We start from the raw sequence: 25,447 nt of genomic DNA, 5'->3' as shown, positions 1-25,447 counted from the left end.
GAGGAGAGGGGGGCTCAGGCTTGTTCAAAGGGGTTGGTTACAGCCGTGCCACTTCAGTCACAGAACAGTGCTTTGTCAGACACAGCCACGCGGATCCACACGGCTTCCCCCTGCCACGCTTAAAAATCAAGTTTTTTTTTTTCCAGTGATTTGCTTCAACGAGCCTGCACTGCAGGCTAGAGATTAGATAGAGATCAGATGCTGGACTCAGTGCCACGTTTTGACTCACTTGGATATTAAAGGCTGCAGCTGGCAGCGCAGCTTTTAAGTGCTCATAATCACTCTGTGCCATGCACTTCCCTGCTTGCAAAATGAGAATTTAAACAGCCTCCAGCCCAGTTTCTGAGAGGCAAAGCAGAGCCCAGACCCTGACCCCACACCCAAGCTGCCAAACCCCCTGGCATCCTTCCCACAGACAGAGCTGCAGGAGACACGCTGTGGAAGCTTCTGCAACCTTCCGGATTCTTCTGTGTTAGGCTCCTTTACAGTTTAATCTTAAAACCAAAGCAACATTTTAGACAAAGACAGATGATCAAGGCAGCAGTTCGAGCAGAGACAGAAAGGGCCATCTGTTCGTGGTACATTAGCTGTTCTTCCTGGCCTACCTGCTGACTAATGCGCCTCAAGGAGTGGTGCCTGGAGCAGGGAGAAGCTGCTCGCTGAGAAATCCTCTCAGCTGCAAGGGGTCAGCAGCAGCCTGCCCTTGAAAGGTGTTCAGGCCATGCAGCCTGTATGGGGCATTTATATTAGGGTCAAGGGGACTCTGTGGCAGCAGACACAAAGCAGCATGCAGAATTTCACACTGATTGGCTTGAGACACCTAACTGGAGTTCCATCTGCAGACAGCCACAGCCCAGGGAGAGGAAGATCTGTTAGACACTGGAGAGCAAACCTGAGCAAAGCTAGATAAAATATCATCCACTTCCCCAAAGAAACTAGAGCACTAACCAGACACCAGAGCATTATTCTCATTGTGAATTACTATTAAAAATACTATATAAATACTAAATACTGTAAGAATACTATATAAAACTACTTTTTAGTGCTCGCAGAGCTGAAAGCTACAACAGGCCTGCACTGTCATCCAAAGCTTTTCTTGGCTTTGGGCAACACCATATTATTGCTGAATAATGCAAGAAACTTAAATTCACTTCAGCATTCATAAAGAAATGCCATATTTATAGCCTGTGGTTTGCTGTGAAGATCATAGGAATCAGGCTTGAAGAGGTACTTGAAGAAACAGAAAAAAAGAGCTAACAAATTGCAGGGTTTCTCCCCAAGATCCTTTGAGTAGGAACAGCTCCGTTGATCTGAACCTACCCTATGTCATTCCGGACAATAACACCAGAGACCCTTTTATGCTTCCGTTGTGACTAAAAAACACTTATCTGAAAAATCGTAAGGTATTTGCAAAACCTGATCTTCCACTGACCAGCGCTGCATAGAGAGAAAACACATTGCATCTCTGGGCGTAAGTCTCCAAACACTCTTTGTTTCCTTTGTTTCAATTGTGAACTCCCCAGGTCTGGGCAGACTTCTTGTTATGTATTTGCACTCCTTAACAACGCAGCCCTGTTCTCTGCTCAGCCACTCCTTTACCATTTATGCTGTAGTCCCCAGGGGTCTGTACTGTGTATGTTTGAAAGGTGCACTAGATTAAACTCCACTGAGATCTGGAAAGCATACTTGGGAAGCTTTAAGACCAGAATGAAATAGTTCTGAGTTCTGTTGTACATCACAGATTAACTGTTACGAAACTAAGTTATCTCAAATAGGAGAAAGCATGTGAAGAGGTATGTTTAGAACCACAGTCAGGGGAGTGTCAAGAAAAGACTTAAGATCTGCTAGACTAGAAATATTCTCATATTAGAAAAAGTGCACTGCTGCAGTTATGTAATAATACTGAACATGCCATTTATAGTAGGAAGACTTTACAGGTAAAGTTATGCTATACTGTTATAGTTCTTACATCAGTTGCTTCCTTTACTACACTTAGCAGTTCTGGATTTAAGTTTAAACACACAGCAAATCAACATTTATTTTAGATGCTTGGAAAAGCATACCACTAAATTAGATTCCTCCTGCTTATTCTATATAAACTATATTGTCCACATGAGCTTCAGCAGTGTCACTATTTACTGTAGAAGAAACCTCTCAAGAAAACAGTGCTAAGAACAATATAGACAACATTTCTGCTGCTTTGACCAAATGGCTTCAAGACCTTTGTCTTATCTATAAGATTGGGATAAATATTTTATATTCACTATCCTAACAAGTAATTTATCAGTATAAATACAGTCAAAATACAGGGAAAGTCACATGTTGAATTACTGACATTTTCTCAAGCTACCAACTTTGCATGATGACTCAAAGAATCTTATTTTTTCTACATTATACAGATCCAATTAGTAACCACCTGAAATATTAAGACAGTAAACAGCATTTCAATATTTAATAAAATGCCCAGATTGTCTTTTGCATGTAGTTTTTGCATTTGATTTTATCCCATTTACTTTTAAGTTTGCAAAAAGATACCTACTTTTCTTGTTTTACAGAAAAAAAGAGTATGAAGGATGTTGTTAGATTGAAGCTACTATGATTTAAAATTTCTGAACACTAAGTTCTAACCTTTTATGTAACCTCACGTAGCATTCAGAAAGTTACAGTAATCTGTTTACATATTCAGTGCTTTCTCCTCAGCATATAGCTTCCAAATCCTTTGCATCTTCCAACAGGAAGATAAGAATTTTTTTTTTTTTTTTTTTTGAAACTGGGTCTGCAATATCCAGAATAATATCAAAGAAACAAAAGAAAAAAAAAATGGAAAAAAATGGAAGCCACTGAAAAATCCAGTGTCTCACAACAGGAATACCCTTCTTGTCCATAGATATAACACTGTTAGCCATAAGTCTAAAGCAAGAGGCAAGGCTTGCAAGTAGAGATAGTATCTCTTATATTAAGCTGTCAGTCTAATAATACAAAAAAATTAGCTATTGCGAAGTATTCCTCCCTGCAGTATGTTGGGGCATCTCTACTCTTTATTAGCATCTCTTATTCGCTTTCTGCTGTTTCATCTTCTCTCCATTTTGTCTTGCAGCTGTGAAAAACTAGGCTGCTTATTTTAAGAACTTCTTTAGGCATGCCAGATTATGAGACAGATTCATCTGTTTTAGCCACACCAATAAGATGTTTTTTATTCAAGTACGAACCCCCGGACTGGATGACGTCCCTACCTTCGCTAGCTCCTGTCACATCATCTATTCTCATCTGTCCCTCGAACTCTATTCCATGTTTCTGAGCACTGCCAACGCATCTGTGACTATATAAAAAAAGGAAAACAGTCTTATCAGGAACTGGGTAATACACCAGGTGCTCAAAGAAAGCATTCTGAAAAAACTCATTGCACTACAGAAGAAGAATCATGTTCTCCTCTTGAAAGGAAATGTGGGTGGCAATAAATATGCTCTTAAATACTTTCTAAAATGTAGCACAGAGCCCAGCATAAATCTCTCACACTGATGAAATGTAAGGTATTTCCTTACAGGTAATAAAGTAGTAGTTCAAGTGGAAAGGAATGTTAATTGGAAGAACAGGAAATTATATTTTATTAGCAACACTTCTAAATGGCTGTAACAAGAAATGCTGGGAAAATAGCAAAATACTTCCTCAAGTCACTTCATGCTTCATATTTCCAAAGCACTTTTAAAATCAAACATACTACACTAAGCCCTCAGAGAGGCATTTATCTCCTATTTGACAAGGAAAGTACACAACTGATCTATCATAGCTGCACAAGGAGTCTGAATTCTTAAGTCTTGGCTATGATCTCACCTCTCCAAGAACCAGCTGTAACATTTCTTGCATACTTCTGCAGCATCCAAGAACAATCCTGTTACCACCCAACACATTTTTCAGCATGTTAGTATTGGAAGCTGTTGACGAAGCTACCTCAAAGCTTATGATTCCTCTTCAGCATGACCACATACAACAACCATGTTCATCAGAAGTAATTCTGTCAAGTCTAAAACTTGAGTTTTAGCCACAGCTAATCTCAAAATAACAAGGAAACTTCAAAGGGGGTATTATTTAGCACTAATCTCAATCTTTCTCCTGTATTTATACCATGTGTGTATCAATTTATTCCTTTTGAAAATTCAAGCAAGTCTATCTGCAACCATACATTAATTTTGAATTTCATAAAATAAGTTAGGTTTAACATATCATTAAGAGCTTATCACCTTGAGAAAAGTTAAATGCTGTTGGTATTTAAAGGACAGACCGGGTAGGAAGTGATCTTGAGAGTTTAGAACAAAGTATTTCTCCTTTGGTTTGAGAGTTACGATAAGAACCTCACCGTCTGTGTAAGGTAAGAAGATTAAACACTACTCACAGTTAAAAAATTTGCAGCAATGAACTCACAAAATAGAGTAAATGTATGACTAACATAGTGGCTATAACTTATTTCTTTTACTTTTTGCTTACATACAACCTGGGTACAAGCGCAGAGATGAGGTCCCAGTTTAAGACCCACTTTGTGAGAAATGCTGACATTTTTTTGGTTGAATTTTATGGGTGAGTGTGAGGAAACCTGTCTCCAGTTTTGTTTTCTCTTCTCATATATAGGGCAGAATGCATTTACATCTCTGATCGTGCACAGAGTGAAGACTTTTTTGGGCAGCTAATGGCTAGATAGACTGACTGCTGTCACAGAAAGCAAACTTGTGATCTTGCAAAGGAGTTTTTCCTCAAATATTGTTCTAACATTTTATTGCATGATGTTTTACAGTTACAGTTCTTCCTCAAGGAGGCAGCAGTAGGAAAAGATAGTCTTCCTTTTACAGTTAGATTAGGAAAACAACCTGTAGGGATTGCAGTGATTTGTAGAAATAGCATTGCTCACTTGTATGAGTATGAATTTCATTCTCATTCGTTTTAAGTGTCCCTTAATTAGCTTCTGTACTGTGCCCCCCTTGCAGATTCAGTCCAGGTCAATATTAACATTAGTCCAGCCTTCTCTTGTCCAACTTAAAAAGGTCTTATCAAGCTTTATATCCTTGTGGATACATACCTCCTATGCATTCCTGCAGACACATCCCTTAGTCTTTGCTGCTGCAATAAACTCATGCCATTGATTCTTGGTGGATTTTACTGAAGACAAATTCTCTCAGACATAGAAGCTTGCTGGATGGCACAGAAGCATTAACGGGTATTAATGGTCTAGCCTTAGAATCTGTACCCTTGCTGGAAAGAGCACTTCCTACCTCTGTAAAAGTAGTACCTGCATTTAGCATCAATTGCGAGCCAAAGAGCATACATTCGCAGAGAGCTTAAGTCAACACCAGACTTATTCTGTGAAAGCACACCTTATATTGAGACTATATGAAACAATTTCATATATTTTTGACCTCCAGGGAGAAAAAAAAATCACTATGAATCAAGTAACTGAAAGCTATTAAGATGTGGAAATTGTATTTCATTGCACTTTTTCAATGTACCTGATGGTATTTTATTTCCTCATATAAAACTATTTACACACAGCTTTATTGTGTTTTGAATTATATCATATTTTTCAGGCTGACCAGTCCCCTACTATTCACTTCTGTTACACAGAAAGAAAATCCCAAAATGCAGATAATTGCTACCACAACAGATTTTTCATACAGGATTAATTTTTAAATCTGACACTGTTTCAAGAACATCCAGCTAACTTTAGCATTCCCTTAAGAAAGGGGCAAACTGTCAGGTTCAGCACAAGGAAATTTCATCCAGACAAAAGGCATTCAAAAATCAAATGCACAATAACATAACTAGGTTCTTTCAGCTGCATATCACTATTAAGATACAGTAGTACTGTTTGCAGACCTTGCCACCTCCCATGGCTACCTCACAGGCAAATTTGTACAGTACTCTTCATACAACCGAAGCTACAGCCATGCATGTATAAAGGAAGGTACAGGATAAAAGTCGTATGGTTGGGCCTGAGACCAGCAGGCACAAAAGCTTTACACAAAAGGGCTAAAGAAACTCAAGTGTTTTGTCGCTAGGTAAATGTTTACAAGGGCTGCCAATGCATTAGATATGGGAGAAAATATTTCTAAGTGGATTGACTACAAGTTAAAAAACTGTAAAACAGTTATACTTACAGTAACAGTGAAAGCCTCCAAATTGCCAGCAGCAAATGGTGAAGGAGGATGAAGAACCTTCTCCCAGTTTTATGTCCTAAACTTTACTACAAGCAGTCTTCAGGCAAGTGATACAATGCAAGATCGATTATTTGCAGCTACTGTAGGAATGAGCACATCACAGGTCAGACAACAAGACTAACTGACAAGTTTCTTGAACTCTTGCATGCTTTCCACATGTACAGATTTGCTTCAGGGAAGGGAGGAAGGAGCAGAGGAAGCAAACATTCAAGACTACTGTGAAAACAGAACCCACTTAGCTGCCCAAGAGAAAACCAAAGCCCATCTAGATTCACACTTCAGACTAAGCAAAAGATGCATTATTCCTCATTTTTACCTGTCTAAAAGTAATTGAGAAAAAGTGTTTCATTTCTATATCCGTTTATTATTCCAGTCTGTAAAAATATAAGACTAATATACAACTACTACAGCTAGCTTGATTTCGTAAAATCAAATCTTCATTCAGTGAGATACCAATGTACATTATACATTGAAGTTGTAAGAAAAATACTGATATTTGACTTTTAAACAAGTTCATTCATGTAAAAATCACATTGCAAGGAAAATTTAATTAGAAAATACATAATATTCACAAAAATACACATGTTAAAGACAGCTTGTGAGAACATTGTCCTAAATTTAATTCAGCTGTGGAAAAACATATGATTCACAGTTAGGCTTGACTTATCCAGTACCTTAGCAGAACTTCAGAGTAAATGCATCTTAATTCTATGAAGAATTTACTCGTTCCTATTAAGGTGCACTTAAACCTCCCAGTCGCAAGAAAGGAACAACTTCCCCCATGCATGTACACGACATATAACACTACTCAAAGGAATTTTAGTCTTCCACTCCATTTTTGAAATAATTTGGATATTTATAAATTAATTTATAAAATCTGGATTGAAAATACAATTTACATACATATGATACGTAATACACAAAGATTAACATTAATAGCAGCTTAATATTGTCAATCATGCATAGCAACCTCACTATCACTTCTGGATTTTTTTTTATAGCTAAAGATAAAAATCTGTATAAAAACAGTCAAGCCTTTAAGCATTTTCCAAGGAGAAAATTGTAAAGATGTTAAAAATTTAGGAGGTAGTGAATGAAAGGCTAACGATACCAGCATATTTTCAAAACCCTATTCTGAGCCCCAGTACCATTTTTATATAAAATTTAGCCATTCATAATCAACCGTTGATCATCCTGAAGTAACAGTTTAGAAGTATTTAATCATAGCATTAGTACGATATGGAAGAACTTTAGAAGTTTCATGGTCACTGCAGCATTAAGCGATTATATGCTGTGCAGTCTGTCATTGTAACTGTAAATACACTAAAAAAAAAACATTTTTAAGGTTTAATTTTTAATCAAGTCCCAAATGCTTAGTTTTACTATATATGTTACAGAATTTCTGTAAAACAGAACATTACTTGTTAAAAAATATATTGCATGTGTTTAGATCAATCAGTTTGCAGGAAAGGTCCTAAGAAATGAATCCTCATGCAATTCATAGTGGGAGCCTAGTTAAATTTCTACAAGTCCTTAATACTGGCATATATATCCAAAATATTCATGCATCTGTTAAAAGCACAAATTAGGTAACACAAGAGTTCGGCAGCACACTCACTTTGGGTGTTTGTACTTGAGCAACGAATTGCCTTGTAACATCAGCAGTCTCAGACTCAACCCTCCTGTGTAAGCTCACCTTGCACCTAAGCTGCAAAATTAGTACTAAAGTACCACAGTAGACCCAGAACATATTTCCACCAAATGAAGCCATTACACCTGTATTAAGTGCACTACCAGTTCATTTTCTGTATCTGTGGACCTCATTCTCTTCTCATCCACGTGCCTTTATACCTTCGATAATTCACAATACATTCAAGTAAACAAAAGGCACAGAAGTGCAAACTAGCATAATAAATGAAAGTCACCGTCAGCTGATGATTTCATACAGAAAGTCTTTTGATAAAGGAAAAAAAGATATCTTAAAGTAAACAATCTTCCTTCAGTAAAGGAAGCGTGGAGCAGCACTGACAGAAAATATGCATGTTTAAAATTTACACATTGCAGAAAAATTTATTTTCCTCATTTCACACTAAGTGGATGTAGTAACTTCATTTTAATAATCAGCAGTATAAGTAGAACACTTAAATTCTCGGTCTTGTGGGAAAACATTCCAGGGCCTCTCCACATGCATACTAAGGAAGCCATAAATCAATTCAACAGAACAACCCTAACCTGCATTCGCAATGCGTGCCATTGTCTGTTATGCCAACTCTCCATAAATCAAAAGAGGCATTAACAAAGCTTCCTTGACATCTATGAGACTCAAACTCCAGTGTTATTGAAGGACTGAAAATACTTGAGATTATTAATTCAAAATTAAACCATCACTAATACCTGTACCAATTTTGTTTGTATAATTACAAAGAGATTACAAAGAGCTTAAACAAATGGAGTTTTACCCTCTGATGTGCTATGAAGCCTTTTACAGATGCCTTAACATTACTCTCATGTTAGTAGAATTACTAGAGGTAGATGTTTCCCCAAGATAGACAGGGGAAAAAGAACAGGATTAGCCTCCTTCCCTGCTCATTACATCTCCCCACAGGGCAGAACATGCTTCCAAAAACCCGAAGTACTGGCTCTGGTGAGCACAGTACAAGAACTGGTCACATCCTACCTCTCTCAGAGGTTGGCCTAGACTGCTGGATCCCTGCTGAGAAGCTCCATGCATCCTTCTCCTCAACCATATTTGTTCCTATCTCGTTTTCCTGCGACAACTTATGTTCCCAGCGTAGGGTCAGGTAGGGAACAGTGCCAAGTGGTGAAACAGGAGATCCCAAATGGGGAGAGAGTATGATAGAAACCTTTCCTTACAACTGTCCTAGTAAATTTGCAGCTGATTATGTGCATTCTTGCCTATACATTTGCAGTATCAGGACTTGTCATCAGTATTTTGCTTTACATATAGCAACTTTGTAAGATTCAAAACACCCAGTCAGCAGTGGGAAGATCAATATTTATGGTTAAGTTCATTAAAACAAAGTTTTAATAACACACAGCTCAAGTTCTATTAAAGCCTCATCGTGACTTCAAGCTTTTTTTTTTTTTTTAATCCAGGAATTTAAGTCAATTTAAGCTGCTCTGAATCATTTAGGTTTGAAAAAAGTGACTTTTCACATAGATTAGATTCACTACAACAAACTATTGCTAGCAGAAATCTTTACAGCTTCTACTAGGACTGATTTTTAACACAGATTATGTAGTATGTTATTTCCATAGCGTTATGTTTACATCTGATTTCTTTAAAATTTACTGGGATTAGCAACTAAATCCAATGATACCCTTAAATATTGCCAGCTAAAATGAGAACAGGTCTTTGAGATACCGAAGTATTAAGACTTTCACATTTGAGTTCAAAAATTGTAGTGTCATTAAAAGTAAGTTAACGCGGCCATAAAAGGCAAATTAAGAACAGTAAAGGTGCCTGACTAATGAGCCTGTGGTTGCACATTCACTTATGAAGGGACACAACTTCAGAAGCCCCCACCTCCAAGCCCTGACTGTTGTCAGGGTGCTGACCCCTGTCACCTACCACTATTGCTCAACAAATCAGGGAGTTTGACCAACCAAGAATCTCTCCCCACCCCACCTCCTGCTTATTTTTCTGTTTCCTCATCCGCAGAGCTACACAAACAGCTCTACCAGCAAAACAGCAGACCAGAACAGGAATAAAGTGGCTAAAGCAGCACCACTGTACGTAAGCAGCACTTCAGTTGAACATGAAACCACAGCACATTAGATAATCTACCTCACACAATAATGGAAGTTTACTTCTATAGAACCAGTAGTATTTCACATAAAAAAATCAAGTACCTTTAAAAGAAAGCTCACAGCCATCTCTTAGCTATCCTTCATTTTCAGTTTTTTCAGTTTAAATTTTCCTCATCCAATTTCACTCAGTTATCAACTAACTTTATCTTTATGAAGTATTTACATGGAAGTGCAGAATTATGCAGAATTAACTGAAGTTAGTCAAATTACATCATTTATGAATGTCTCGTATATTTACTTTTTTCTCCTTTTAATCTAACTGCAGTGCTCAGTAGATGGAGAGGTATAAAACATATTACACATTAAACCAAATCAAAACATGTATGGCATCCTTGCTAAGTACAAAGTACACCAGTGTAATTTCATAGCGTTATTATAGTTCCATCTTCTTCTAATGATTTATGATCTGGATCTTGTACTTCATATTCCATGCTAATGCTGCCTGCTGAATGATTCAAGTTCATCTCGCTGGAAGGAAGGAAGCCGTTTTGTGTTGACTCATGAAGTTCAATTTGCGTCAACGATTCTATGCTTTCGCTGGTAGGTGCAGCTTTTGGAATCTGCTGTGGCTCACCACTGTCTTCAATAACAATGTCCTCTTCATCACTCTCTTCTTCTCCTTGCAAGAAATTTGCTAAAATATTTGGTGTGCTACTTGGAAGGCTAGATTCAGTAGACTGACCAGAGCTGCCAGAAGTCCGACTGTTCCTCACAACGTTATTTCTCTGGTTTGCTGGTCTTACTGTAATGATCAAATTACGGCTGTTTGCAATCATCATGTCTGTAACCTGATCAAGGCTTTTTCCTGAAACTTCTATTCCATTCACCTCCAGTACTTCATCATTGACAGCCAGCAAGCCTGTGCTCTGAGCCAGACCTCCAGGGACAAGCCTGGATATGAAAATCCCCGGAACTTTCTCTAATCCATGGGGTGTTACTCTGACACTAGAGCCATCTCGGATATAGAATCCCAGGGGTTTGTCAGTTCCGTACTTGTAAAGCCGTACCCTGCGATGGGTTTCTGGAAGAATATCTACATCTATAATAGAAGACACCGGTCTGAAGTCTTGCGGCATGCTAATGACAATGTGTGGTTTCTTCTTGTGATTATCCGGACGTAACACATTTGATAAGACGTTTTTCTTCCTTGTCATAGTGTCGGTACCAAAGGCACTGTAGTCTGCATCTTCTGTAAGACATAGCAGATGGATGATTAGATCACTTTATAAGTGGTCCATACAGCATTGCTATCATGTGTTAGGTTAACAGAATGAAATGCCCAGTCTAGAAGGTTTCTGGCTTGCTATAGTAACATCTCCCTATACTTGAAACAAGAGTTTTAATGTTACGGGATTCATCAACGTTTGTAATGGTTTCTGTTTCCTACTACCAAAGGAAAAACAGTACCCAAAAAATTTAAAGCAAGTCAACAACAGTAGAGGCAAAAGAATTATATTCTAGCTGCTCGAGGAAGGTTAGAATGGAAAGAATGAGTACATTCCTAGAAACGCTTTAATTTTATTCTGAGTAATTCCACTTGCTAGTTTTCTCTCCTCAAGTTTCAGATCATTGGAAAAGAAAGAATGAAAAAGGGAAAGCAGCCAGTGTGCCTATTATTGCCTAGCTCCTGGAAGCTGGCCAAGTGACCTGGATTCAAACTCCAGAAAGCTTATTCCATTCTGCGCTCCTTTCCCTGCCCCCCTATACAACGTAGGTAAAATGGCTGCGGAGCAGAAACAAAGAGACCTTACACACACTTGTTTCAAGCAAGATTGTTCATACAAACAATGCTGCCAGATTTGGTACACAAGTGTACAAATGGCTTAGATTGTTGTTTTTTTTAAAAAAAAACACACATGCAAGTCAAATATCTCTACTAGGAAAAAATAAGTTTTGCAGAAATAATTCTGAAGTCCAAAATGCCAAAGGAAGCTTCATTAAGTATATTCCAAAAAATGATGAACTGAAATGCATTCAGATCCAGATTCCCTTGGATCTACACTGGTACTGCTGTGACATCGCATAGGCTTTTCTGCAGTGGATTAAAATCAAGCAAAAGTAGTTTGCACCAGCCCTGGGACTCAGAATGGAGGATTTCTTTGTAACGTCACATTATGATGCCATCAGTACAGCCACGGAGATAAAACAGCCTTACATTTTAATCTGCGGATTGAAATAACTATGGGAATGCTACCCCAGTGTGAAATTTCAGGAGAACCGTTCAATTGTTGATGAAGTACAGCATGAGTCTGTAAACCAGAAGACTTTTCCCCCCTATACCAAGATGAAGATATATGTGCATGTACCAGCTGCACTTGGACTTCACTTCAGATGGCTTCACCAAAAAAGAACAGAGGAAGTCGTTCCAAAACAATAATCTAATACTATTCCAACTTGCAATACTAACCCTCTCCTTCCCCATGACATCAAGGCTACTGAAAATGAAATGAAGGTTTTTTTGAAAATGTGATTCATCTAAGACAACTGTGGACTTAGAATTCTAAAATATAGAATTCAAAAGAAAAAACAATTTAAGTTAGCCCCAACAATGAAGTGATTATAAACTCATTGTGTGTGTACAGAAGAGTAATAGTTCATCAACTGTTTAAAGAATGTCCTGAAGAGGACCTAAATTATATATATGAAAGTTTTTAGTTTAAGAAACAAATCACATCTGAATATGCAAAGCTGTCTACTAAAGACTGAACATCTTCTGTATCAAACTAAAGTTTACAGATAAAGTTGTTTAACACAAACAGGAGCAACTTCTGAAGAAGTTTCTGCTCCGTTAGTCTCAGAAGTGACTCCTGAGTATACCTCAGCTACTTTCAGATGACACAGATGCCTCACATAGTAATTTTTATTTCTGTTCTTCCTTACATTTGGCCATCTTGTTATCCAGACCACTGCTTCTGTAAAAAAAAACTGCTAGAGTGAAGAAAGGCAATACTAAGACTGTTCCGTGTGTTAATTTACTACAGACAGCCCACGATGCTCTTACTTCACACATACAAGTATATGTTGGCTTCTCTCCCACTTCACACACAGCTTCTGTGAAATCTGTTTCCCTGCCTTAGGATCTGCACATGTAATAACAAAGCTAATCAAGAGTCTCACCAGGAAGAATAAGAAAGCAAAAGCAAATAGAAGAATCTACCTGCACCAGCTACACTTGAGCATGTTAAATTAGATGACTGTGAATACAAGAAATAAATTTTAGTTTATTTGGGAACCCAAAAGGTTCTCTCAGGAAAGCATGGAATTACTGCTGTTCTTCAGCAGAATATTTCAGTAGAAAAAAAGTATTAAAAAAAGACTAAATTAAAATAATAATGGATCTAACACCAAGCAAGATGACTTTAGGAATAGCTTAAAACATGTTCTGCAGATGCTTGAGAGTGTTAAGTCAGCTTTGTGTTGGAAGAGAGGCTCTGTTTAAAACAACCAAACGCACAAAAACAAACCCACAAACCAAAGCATGTAACAGGTGGACTATGTCTGAAGTGTAAAACACTTCTCCAAATGCAAACTTACCATTTCCTGCGTAAAATGCATTTTGGAATATCTGACTGAAGATCAGCCATTAAAAATCCTGCACTCCATAGCTGAAAATTAGTATGTTGATTTTCTTCAGACAATGTGGAGCAATTCTCTTAATCTTTGCTTTAAATTTATGATCAAAGTAAAAAGTATGAGTAGAAGCTTTGCCCTTATCTAGTGACAACTCATCAAACCAGTTTCAAGTTAGACATCTGGTCATTACATTGTGAGGATTTTTGCAATTCAATTAGTTGCAATAGCTTTACTTTATTTGGAACTACAGCTGCTTTCAGAACAAGGGCAATTGTGAAATAACATTAGACAGAAGGGTTTTGCTTTAAAGATCTTTTAGCATTAAATACAGAGTAATGCACAAGTACAGAAAGGAAGTGGTAACAGGTAAAGATTATCAGACAAACAATAGATAATGGTGACCTGAGTATCAGAAGTCAGTAACAATGTTAATGAGTGCAAAGGTTAATTTTTAGGTCATGATTTCTTCTTCCCCCACCAGCAGCTGGCATGCACTGCAGTGATTTCAAAAACTATGTAAAAACTTCTGTGCAGTCCATGATTAAGTATTAAGATCTCTGATGCTCTAAAGCTCTGGTTTTAATGCTGCACAAGCAGTGCCAAATTCAGCAAGACTAGTGAAAAAATATTCCAAGTACCAGAGAGCTATTGCACAGACAAGACACGTTGTTTTGCCTCGTATCAAAAGCTTTGCTTCTTTTTGGTTTGCATTGACACAGATTTCTAGACATCCAGTGCTGCATTACTCCAAAATAACGATTTCTTTTGGAAGTTCTCCATAAAGCCATTGAATAAGTTGGATGTGTTTTGACTGATTAGTTCCATACTGTTCAGACCTTAGGCCATATTTTTTATTAGAGTAAGCTCATCAAAAGAAGAAAAATTGTACATGCAGAACATTTTGGGTTACAACATAAAGTGCTGACAAAAGCAACATTAGTATGTAGGTACCAATTAATACTGGTACCAGCGAAACACTAGGTTTCTACTGGTTTTATACAAGCATTGATTTGGAAACAGTATCAAAACATCATAGGTATTGGTTTTCTTACAACTCCTCTTCCATACCAAGTATTGCAACACTAAAAGGTGTCCACTTTCTGGTTTTCCTCCTTCAAATCAAAGAGCACACATTCAGACTCTCATCAAACATTCAAAGTACCTGGTGATTTTATACATCACATACGACAGAATGTGTACCGTATCGAAGTTCCCAGCTTCCTGCAGCGGGCTGGTAAAGCTCCTCCAGCTTCATGGCAGGCCACATACCGTGATCCCTCTACTGCTGCTGCCAGGCCAACATGGTAGGTTTGGAATGTGCTAGCTACACAAACATACAGACATTGCATGCATCCCAGAAGATTTACTGGCTCTTGCAAATGATCATAGCCTGTTTCTGTGCTCTACCCAACATTTAGCTCTAGAAGCATTTACATGGCTTTTCACAGCTTCCTTCCCTGGCCAGGACAATTTTGGAGCGCACAAAAATCATCAGCCTGTGACACTTTCCACAACTACCAGCTGATAAGGTCCGTTTTTGTCCAAATCAAGCCTCTCACATTTGTGAAACATGAAGTGTAGCATCAAAAGGACTGGCTTTGAAAGAAATCTTATGTAAGTACATCTGTAAGAACTAACATCAGAGACTCAAACGTGCTTTTGAAACTAAGAACAGAAATGTATTTATTGGAAGAGATATGATCTTCTAAAGGCTGTTACGGGACAAACACTATCAGATGTCTTAACACTGAGCTGGTACTTTTGCTCTGAGACATACTTCAAGTTAAATGACACTTTGCTGAAGTGAAATAGCATCCCAAAATTGTGAGCTATGTATACCAAAACATTTAAGAAACTGTAAAGCAGAGGGATCTTGGGTTCTTGCATCACAACTAGTCTTAACCGTCTAACAATTCAAACTAGGACAAACCTTAGGATGCACATTTAAAACAGCATAATCTGGAGGGAGGGGGAGATAGTGAAAGGTTGATGAAGAGAACTCATCTCTCTGTATCTCATCCAAACAGCATGACTGTTTAACTTCTCCACTGCTAAACAACTTTTCTAAAGCAATATTACCAAGTACAAAGGCATCTTTGTTCTGGCACCTAGCTAATCAGTTTAAAGCTGCAGTGAAAACTATTTCGGCATAAAGCCAAAGGACAAGGTGTTAACTACAGATAATGTTAAGAACGTCCACATAGCATAGGAGTGATTTTTTGTTAGCTTCAAACTCAAGGTGGCACCTATCTGTATATGCTTACTACATGAAATTTAAAACAACCAGCAAGTGCCAAATCTGGTTTCAATTTAACATAGTTCAAGACATACTTGCAGTGTTTTTTCTGATCTGCTTGCAAGACAATGTAACGTTACCCCTCAAGAATTACATTTGCATAAACCCCAAACCCTTACTATACTGGAGTATGAATGCAGTTTACCATTTTAAAATAAGGTCTAACAAATCATGTTTTATCTAGTGACAAGTTATAACAAACCAGTATTTTCAGAAAAAGGACACTATACAGCTGGGATCTTCCCCACTGTTCTTTAAAGAGTCAATTCGTCTTTTCACCAAAATAAAGCTTTCTCACAGCAGAAGTCTAGTTAATTCATTTCTACTTCTTGACATAAAGAACCTACTTTTTACTCTATAAATCCATGTACAGTGCAGAACTGATATTGTAATTTACTATTCTTACCAGTGAGCTTTATGTACATCAGTGGAATACGTAGTCTGAGTTATTGTCTGTATTATTTATCTATTTATAAAGCAAAATCCCCCACGTCAAATTGCCCTTTAGTGCCTGTGGGGACTGTCTCTCCTCCATGATTTTATCTCCAGTAAGATTTTTCTCACAGACAGAGCGACTCCCATGCATCTGGATTTAATCATGATACATCAGTCTAACATTTAAATTCCAGATGTCAACAGTACCTGTTAATCTCAAACTGCTGAATAAAACTCCAATAGGCAACTATCTTCTGCAAACAGATAGCCATTCTGAACTTGTGCATTATCAAGCTCTAATTTAGACCTAACACTGAAAAACAAATATTTTACAGAAATGTACTTTTGGTTAGAAAAATTTGAGAGGGTGAAAAGTTTCATTAGAGGATCTCCAGGTTTCTTACCACATTAACTAGTATACATATGCGTAGGACAACTTTCCAGTTTTCCTAAATTAGGAGTCAGAAGTGATTATTAGACAAAAGTATGTTTACTCTGACATGACAAGACTTCTAGGTTAGACTTGCATTACCACAGTTATCACATAGTAGCATTGCAAAAGCATCCTGTTGCTCTCACTTTAAGGGGTTGAAGTGTTCTTTGGATGCAGACTAATGCTATTTACCCTGGATTGTATTGTAGTCTGCATGTATCTTACACTAGCTTTCAAAAAATAATGCATTCTTCTAGACCAGTAAAATAACGTAATAAAATTTCATAGTCTTAAGACAACACAAACTTTCTCCCCCACACTGCTGCCACTTTCCCCAGTGGCTTTTTGCCAAAGACCTTAAATTCCTAACTATTCTTGCTGGGTATACAAAAAAGAGGACAGTTTTTCAATAGAAAACCCATAGAGAACCCTTCAGCTGATTTTATATAGTATGAAAAATCATGACAAGCCTTACAAGAAGAAAACAAACTTGAATTGTTTATCACTGTAGTTTCAGAACAGCACAGATCAGAGCAGCCCAGTTAATAGGAAATGTTCATTCAAGCATTTGATTCACAGATTTAGAGGTACAGTCAATAAGGAGCCGTGCAGTCAGATGAATTAGTCACACCTTAACAGTAAGACTGCTGCACATGCATCTCAAACTCATGCAGCTCAGCATTAGTTAAATAACTTATCAGAAATAAAACACAGAACCAAATTATTTCCACATTTTCCATCATACAGACCCGTTCTGCAAGACAATGATGTTAAACCTCAATTCAATCAACAGAAGTGATCAAAGTGGTCACAAACATCTCAGAACAAACCACAACGTGGGAAGTTCTGGACTCACTGGGTTCTTTCCTAAACCTCTACAGCCAGAAGGCTAGTGCCAAAGGGAGGTGATGACAGCTACTACTTTCTATATAGCTTTTCTTGCCAATCAATTCCTGTCATGATAAACTTATCTGGGTTAATCTTATTTCAAGTTCTGTGCATTATATCAATTCTATTCTCAGTTTCTTGCAGAGTTGTAAGAAATAATCCATCATTCTTTAAATAAAGGTACAAAGAATAAAGTGTTAAAGATGCTACACTAGTACAAATTGGCATTAAAGAGTTTAACACTAGTAACAATTTAAAAACATATGGTGTTAAAATGTAACCTCAATAATCCCAGTCTGACAAAGTAGCTTATCTGTTTTCGTCATATGGCTACTGTACAAGATTAAATGGAATCATAGACCTCTTCTACAACACCTTCTATTAAAGCAAATAGTCCCCTTAGCAATTCAGGGATGAAAGCATATAGTCCTTGCTGTACTACACTCTACAAGACAAATACATTGTCAGAAACACAGCAGCTGGCAAGCAGCCACACTAGTTTTGAATATTGTTTTTGTGTCAGGCTGCTTGTTGTGGAGCTTGTTCATTTTTTGGAGTGGGAAAGTCAATAAGAGCTTCTGAAGCCCTAGTATTTCCTAAGGAAAATATGTCTGCCAACAAGCAACAGCCAGAAACAGCACACATCTTTACAAAATAGCTAAGGAGCAAGAAGTCTGTTCCTCAAAGACCAATCAGTTGACTGTCTTATGACAGGAACTGCTCATGCCCGTGTTCACACATACTTATACACGTCTGTATCCACACACACCCCTGTATGCAAGTAGGTAGAAAACTAACAAATGCAGAAATTAAGTTTTCTTGGCTTCTCTGGAGTAAAAGAATTTCAAGCACATCACTAGATTCCCCCTCTTCTTCAGCTCCTTATACTGGATATATTCTGCTAGACAAGAACAAATACAACTTCAAAATTGATTTCTGCCTCCAGACCAAAATGAAAGCAGACACTGAAAAAGACAAACGGTATTTGTACCTAGAAAACATGCTGTTTCAAAAAGGAAGTTGACAAACTAAGCAGCATTTACATTTGTGAAGTTTGCACAATTTGCCATTTTGAAAGCTTCTGATTGTTTTATTAGGAAAGTGTGATAAGAATAGCATATTCAAGTTAGTCTTTATACTGATACTTAATACTTCATGTAGTAAGACCTTCCAGGTTCTTTTCCATGCTGTAATGGCCTCTCCCCTTGTCTGATCAAGACTGGAATTTTAATGAAACTCATCTAACACATGGAGCATAAAACCCTAGAAATACTGAGCTGAAAGTTTATTTTCATTTACTTAAATGAAACCAGAGAGAAGCATTTGCTAGAGATTTAACTTGATTTTATCCAACCAAACTAAATACAAGCAAAATGCACAAAGCATAAATAAGCTGCCTGAGGAAGAAGCTCTTGTAAGAGAGAAGAGTTGCATTGTAAAAACATGTCATGATCTATAATTATGGAATTCAACATCGTAGAAAAGGGCATTTCCTCCAAACGTCATACTGTTACTGCAGCACGGTACTGCAAACAAATGATTCACCCGCTTTAAGTGTACCTACCTTTTCTCTGAATGAAAATCCTGAGCAGAGGATTGGCTGTGGAAACTGCTTTATGATAGTTGTCGTCATTATTGATAGGCAGCAGGTCTCCGTGAATGTCTGTATATCCCACTAGAACATCAACATTGGGTATCTTGTGCACGTGCTGCAGTAATCCATAAAACTCCTCAAACTTCCCAGGTTTGGACCTCTCCAGAGAAAACCGTCGAAACTCTGCTCCAAACTACAACAAAATATATCTTTATTCATATGGAAACCTAACATATACTCGAGCAAAAGTATGTTTTGTAATTAAAAAAGTAAACGAAACTATAACCAATAATTTTGAAGGGGAGTACAAAGGTCCGTTAACATTGCTTTTTTCAAAGTTATCATAAGCTGCTTTCACTGCTGTTTATGTCGAAGCATTTGCTAATATGGAAACTTAGCATTAAGGTGACAAACAATAACAAGAATAACAGCAGATTCTTACGTGCTTATGAAACAGCCATGCTCTTGGTAAGGGAGGGAACTGATGCCCAGCACTGATGTTTGTTGGCGTCTCAAAAACAAGTATGATTGACTTTCTGTGGTATGTGACTACCTGAAGTTTTTCAAGGAAGTTTCTGAGCACATTAGAACAGCATGCATAGCTTGATATATGGCTCTGGTTAATGCATACAAGACTTAGTAGTGTTCATATTCCTAGCTGTTCAGACCAGAAACAAAAAGCCGCTTTGCCCTGATGAATGCAAAGAACGGCTCCTGACTTTCAGCACAAACTATGTGCAGTAAAGCTTTAGTGAGATGGTCTTAAGGCAATTCTGCTGCTGCTTGGAAAGAAATCAAGGGGGAATCCAACCACTACCCCCCTTAACAGCATTCAAAAGATTTGCCTCTGCCATCAAGACTCAAATCTTGATTGCACAGCCATTTAAAATGTAGCTGTATCCAAGGTTTAAAACAGATGAGGTGCAGACAATACACTAAATGCCACACACTTCATCAGTGGCACTGTACTTTCAGGGCTTGCATGTGCTAACAATGCCTTAAGCTTAATTGTAAGCAGAGCACAAGGGCACATGGAACAAAACACTGACTGAAGTCTGATCTTCAGTGTCCGGTATGTGCTACCAGGGTGCACAAGAAATACCAGGCCTCCAGACCAACCCTACCTCACATTTGATTACAACCTTTTGGAGAATAAAGGCTTCAGAGTTCACACGTACAAATAAATGAAAACAAGGAGATAAAGACCCTGATGTTAGTGGGGTGTTAATGTGCTAACTCCAACACAAAGCAAAACACCCTGCCCTTCCCAACACCTCGCCTTCCTCCAAAAGGTACAGTTAAAGGCTATAAGCATTCCTCTCCTAGAAACACTCCAATGATAGAACATTAAGTCAGGAGAATGATTCATGCGTGCTTACCAAAAAGCAAACAGCCGCCTGCAGGAGGCCCTCCCTCCACGTCAGAGGCAGCATGCTCAGTTATGACGTCGGTGAAAGAATTTGTCTCGTGTTCCTAGTTAATCTTGCTTCAGCTATTTGAAGTATGAACACTACAGAAACTCTCCAGGCATTGCACCAAATTCCATTTGCTTGCCTTTGAAAAACTATGTAGTTTAAATACAATTAAGTCTAAAAAAAAAAAAAAAGCCAACAAACCTTCTCTCAACTTGAAGGAAGTGTTAAGCCCTATTGCATGATCCAGACAAAGGACCGGCTTTTCAAACTTGGGATTTTAATTTTCCACGTGATTTTATATGAAGTTGGTGCAAACACTAAGAAACAAATCATCTGGCTATTACCTCCTAACGGGGCTTGCCATATGCTCAATGCTGTTAGAAAGTAGATAAACACAAAAGTAAAACCATGCAATTTCATGGGCAGTTTATTTTATCCCTCTGAATTGTTTTTGTTTGATATCAAATGTTGCACTTCATTCCATTAAAAAAAAAAAGATGCACTAGCAAAAATTAACAACTTGTAAGAAGTTTAAAGGAGACGGATTCAAAGAGACTAATTTAAGAGAGGAAGGCTTCCTGCTACTGGAGCTGGCTACAAATACCTGCTGTTACATGGTAACTCATCTGGGAAAACACAAGCTATGTCAACTTACTAAGGAGTTACTAGAGGACATAAGTAAGACTGGTGTCTGAGAAGAATCTAAGTCCTCTATAACACAGCATAGTGCTGCTATACTATTAGTGGTCTCCAGCAACAGTGACAGAACAAAACGTAGAGCTACTCTATCTGTCTTCGTCTTATCAGTATTAGATTTCATTCTGAAAAAAATACTGTTCCAAGTCGTAAGGGGGGGCAGGACAGGGACCTGAACTTTCTGTCTCAGGATTGAAAAGTTTATCTGGGGGTTTTCATATCAACACCAGAAACTCCAAGAGGGGGTTATAAACCTTGTCTATGATTACAGAAAGGGTTAGCCAGAATAAATATACTACTACAGGGCTTCCCAGGGCTAGCTCAGACCAGTTATCCAAACTGAGCAAGCTAGACTACCAAAATAATTTTACTCATTTAACAACAAGTACAGTTGGGCTGTGCCGACATCTCTTAGTCAGTGCACGATTATTGATTTGGAGTACCTAAATAAGGAGCTGAGCGTCACAGCTGTCAAAGCCAGGCGGTAATGCTCCCCTCCACATCCCACAGAACTTTTCTTTTCAGAATTTCTTATTTTCATAGAAGGAAGATGGCTACTATGCTACATTAAATCAAGGCGACTTTAAATAATGCATTAGCGACAAGTAGTTCGAGGAATGCCTTGAAACCTGCTTTATAATATGCACTTAAGAGACAGTCCCTATTCATTAGAACTTCAGCACTTCTCTATGAATACCAAAGGGTGCATCACTCAGCTGATCTCCAGATACATTTTAAATCAAGCAAAGCACATGATGGGGGAACATCAAACCTAGCAAAATGGGCTACGGCAAGAAATATCCCACAGCAACAGCTATGTCTAACTAGTATTTGGAAGCGTGGCTGCCAGGTATTCCTGTGTGTTTTGACTTTGTCCACATGAAGGTTAAGTTAACAACACTTTAAAAAATCATTACCACCAATGCAAGCTAGAGAAGCCAACCATACGTTTTCTAGTAGAGGTTTCAGCATTTTGCCATATTAGTCTCAAAAAAAAAAAAATAAAGAGAGACACCTAAGTCCCAGCTGCTTCACCCACAGTGCAGCCGCGATACCTGATTTGCAGGAAATGACAGGACACAACACAGGCAAACAGGCTGGAGACTAGTTCAGAAAAAACAAAGACACAAGAGCCGTGTTTTACCGATAGAAGAAAACACATTCCTGTGGAGGTGGGCACAGACATTGGAAAGGGGTTTTGAACTCAAGTTACATATATATATAATAGCTTGTATGTAATAGCTTGATATCACTTAAGATGTCTCAGATCCAACATCTTTACTGTTATAAATTTTAGTTTACAAGTAACTGCAAAATGATAAATCAATGAAACATTATACATACAAACCAAAACAAAGAACTAAATGTTTCAGAACCCAAAAGGTTTGCAGCCAAGCCTATAGCTCAGCAGCACACAGAAATTAATGATTAGAAGAACGGATGCAGAGATAATGATGCAAGATGATTTACAGAACTGTGTGAAGCTCTGACAGCAAGAAACTGTTGGTATAAGCCATAAGATAGATACGGGCTCGATAAGTAACTCCCAGTGTAAAGTCCTTGAGGAGTTTTTAAAAGAAGGCAAGCTCTGTGTTAAGGTAACGTAGCCAGGTAGCGACTCTACTGAGCAGGGCGAGCTGTAAGAATATGCTCTACTTTAAAAAAACAAACAAACAAACAAACAAAAAACACTCAACAACAACAAAGTATAGAAACGCAGAACTATTAAGTTAATAAATAAATAAATAAATAAATTTTTCTTTTCTGGTTCAGACGAAGAAGACGTTTAGGTTTTCTGCCTAAGACCCCTCTTTCCCCTCAGAGGCCCGCACGCTCACACCCTCCGCCTCCTTCCCCTCCTGTGCAGCACTGGGGGCCCAACATCTCCCCCAGAACACCCGACCCCCCAGTCCCCTCTTCTCCCCCCCAACCCCGAGGACCACGGACACCCCGCAGCTCCCCGGGCCCTCATGGAGCCGGATCCAGGTGAGCCCGCAGCGCGCCCGCCGCCTGCCCGCGGCACCCACCTTGCTCTTCACCTCCATCGTGCCCAGGCCCCGGCTGCCCGCGGCCCCGCGGTGAGGCCGGTTCATGCCGCCGGGAGGGGCCGCACCTCAGCCTCGTCCCCTTACTCGGCTCCGGGGGCCTCCGAGGAGCGCCGGTGAAAGGATCGAGGCGACAAGGGAGGGATCGAGACAGGGAGCGAGGCCCGAAATCACCCGCCCCCGGCGCCCTCCGCCCGCCGCCTCCCGCCGCCCTCACAGCGGGGCCGGGGCGGGGCCTGGCGGCCGCCCGCACCTGCCAGCCGCGGGGGAGGCGGGGCCGCGGCGCCGAGCCGCCACCGCGCCTGCGCAGCCGGGCGGGGCCGCGCACCTGCCGCTCGCGGGCATGCGCGGTGATGGGGGGTCGCGGGGGCGCGCACCTGCGGCGGAGCTCGGCGGGGTTCCAAGATGGCGGGCGGCGCCCCGCTGAGGGGAGGGGAGCGGGTGGGACGCGATAGGGAAGCACGGGAGGGCTTTAAAAAAAAAAAATACTCAGGGAGCGGGCGTGGGATGTGCCTTGGTAACCTTTGGTCTGGAGGAGCTGGGTTTCGTGTGTAAATACAGGGCCGTGGCGGCTGCAGAGCAGCGCTTCGCCCCCCTTCCTCCAACTCCTCAGCCCCCGTGCTGCACCCGGCCTGGCCTCAGGCTGTGGAGCGCCCTCTGGAGCGGGAAGTGCTCCTGTCCCTGCCGGGGTATTAATCATTAACTAATTAATAGAATTAAATGATCTTTAAGGTCCCTTCCAGCCCAAACCACTCCGTGATTCCTCCTGCCCCGTGTGAGGAGCTGCCAGGGCCCGGAGCCCTGGAGGCAGGGGGCGATGCCTCAGGTGCCCGGCAGCGCGGTGCAGGAGGTGCGCCTGTGTTCGAGGACGTGTGCATGGGTTACATGGAAGGTATTTACAGGTTACATAGAGCATATCTGGAGGAGTGGGATAAAAGTTTGAACTCTTGCTCTCTGGATGCGTTGAAGTCCATCCTGGCTGCAGAGTTGTTGGAGTTTGTTTTCATTTTAACCACAGCTAATGTCGTGGGATCTGGTAACATGACTGACTGGTTGGTTTTGTGGCCTGGTTTATTGGCTTTATGCTGACAGGAAGTCTGTTTTTTCACATAAAGGCCTACTTAAATTCCTTGTTAGGGGACTGACAAACCTACATAATGAGGAGACCATTTACGTTTTACAATCTGAAGAAAAAAGATATTTCGTTTACATAATTTTGCATATACAGGCAGAAAGAAAGCGTGTAGATTGATCTAGTTATGTCAACAAACCTTTGAAATTATGTTTTTTTCCCAGCTCATAAAACTGCTAGAAGGGAATTCAGTGTGAGGCACCCTCTTGTACACTGTGTGCAGACTGCTGTCAGGAGTTCAAACAGCTCCTTGCGGTTGAGGCAAGGTGTGAGTGTCTAGTCAGTTCTTAAGTCTCAGCTGGTAATCAGGAATATTAAAAAAAAAATCCAGTACTGAATCACTTTTAAGTCGGTAATGTTTTGTACAGTTGATCTTACTCTTGTCATGCCAAAGGCAAAGAAATTGCAGCTATCACTCAAGCCAAGACAAGCTGTAATTACTACAGAGGATATTGTTAATACTTAAGTATAGTTTGCTGTCAGACAGTGTCTAGGCTAATTCTGGTCTTCCCATCCTTCATCTAGAATGTTTTGTTTCTACCCTGCAAAATGATGAGAATCCAGCCTGCAAATTTAGATAAAATCTGTGTGTTGTAAACAGAAGGCAACAGATTACAGCTACGTGAGCAGGACTTGGATAAAACCTCCCATTTTGTCACTTTGTAATTACAAAATTGGAAAGAGTTTGGACTGCTTTCCATTTCTGTCTTCTACAGCGTGCTTGTCTTAGAGAGTCGTAGGAAAGCACCAAGAACGCCTTTCCATTTCTTTTTTTTAATTAATTTTTTAAAGCAATTGGTTTGCCATTTTTCTTTGGAGCAAAAGGGGGGAAGAACCTTCTGAAGATGATTTGTGCTTGAAGCCATCATGCAGTTAATTTTATTGCTATAGATTTATGGGGTATCG

The 25,447-nt window shown here is 39.4% G+C and overlaps 1 protein-coding gene across 1 annotated transcript; it reads right to left on the bottom strand.

The window, feature by feature from the left end:
* Window positions 1–6,546: 6,546 nt before the first annotated feature.
* On the bottom strand, window positions 6,547–23,663 carry PARD6B (par-6 family cell polarity regulator beta). The gene is made up of 3 exons (XM_035343885.1): window positions 23,392–23,663; window positions 19,224–19,446; window positions 6,547–11,223 (listed from the first exon to the last, which is right to left on the bottom strand). Exons 1-3 carry the CDS (start codon window positions 23,455–23,457, stop codon window positions 10,397–10,399), a joined length of 1,116 nt encoding a protein of 371 aa, XP_035199776.1. The 5' UTR covers window positions 23,458–23,663; the 3' UTR covers window positions 6,547–10,396.
* Between the last annotated feature and the right edge of the window lie 1,784 nt (window positions 23,664–25,447).

Source organism: Oxyura jamaicensis, chromosome 20, assembly GCF_011077185.1.
Source record: "Oxyura jamaicensis isolate SHBP4307 breed ruddy duck chromosome 20, BPBGC_Ojam_1.0, whole genome shotgun sequence".
Lineage (NCBI taxonomy): Eukaryota > Metazoa > Chordata > Aves > Anseriformes > Anatidae > Oxyura > Oxyura jamaicensis.
Note: the sequence above shows the minus strand (reverse complement) of the source record. Positions and strands in the feature narration are given on the sequence as shown.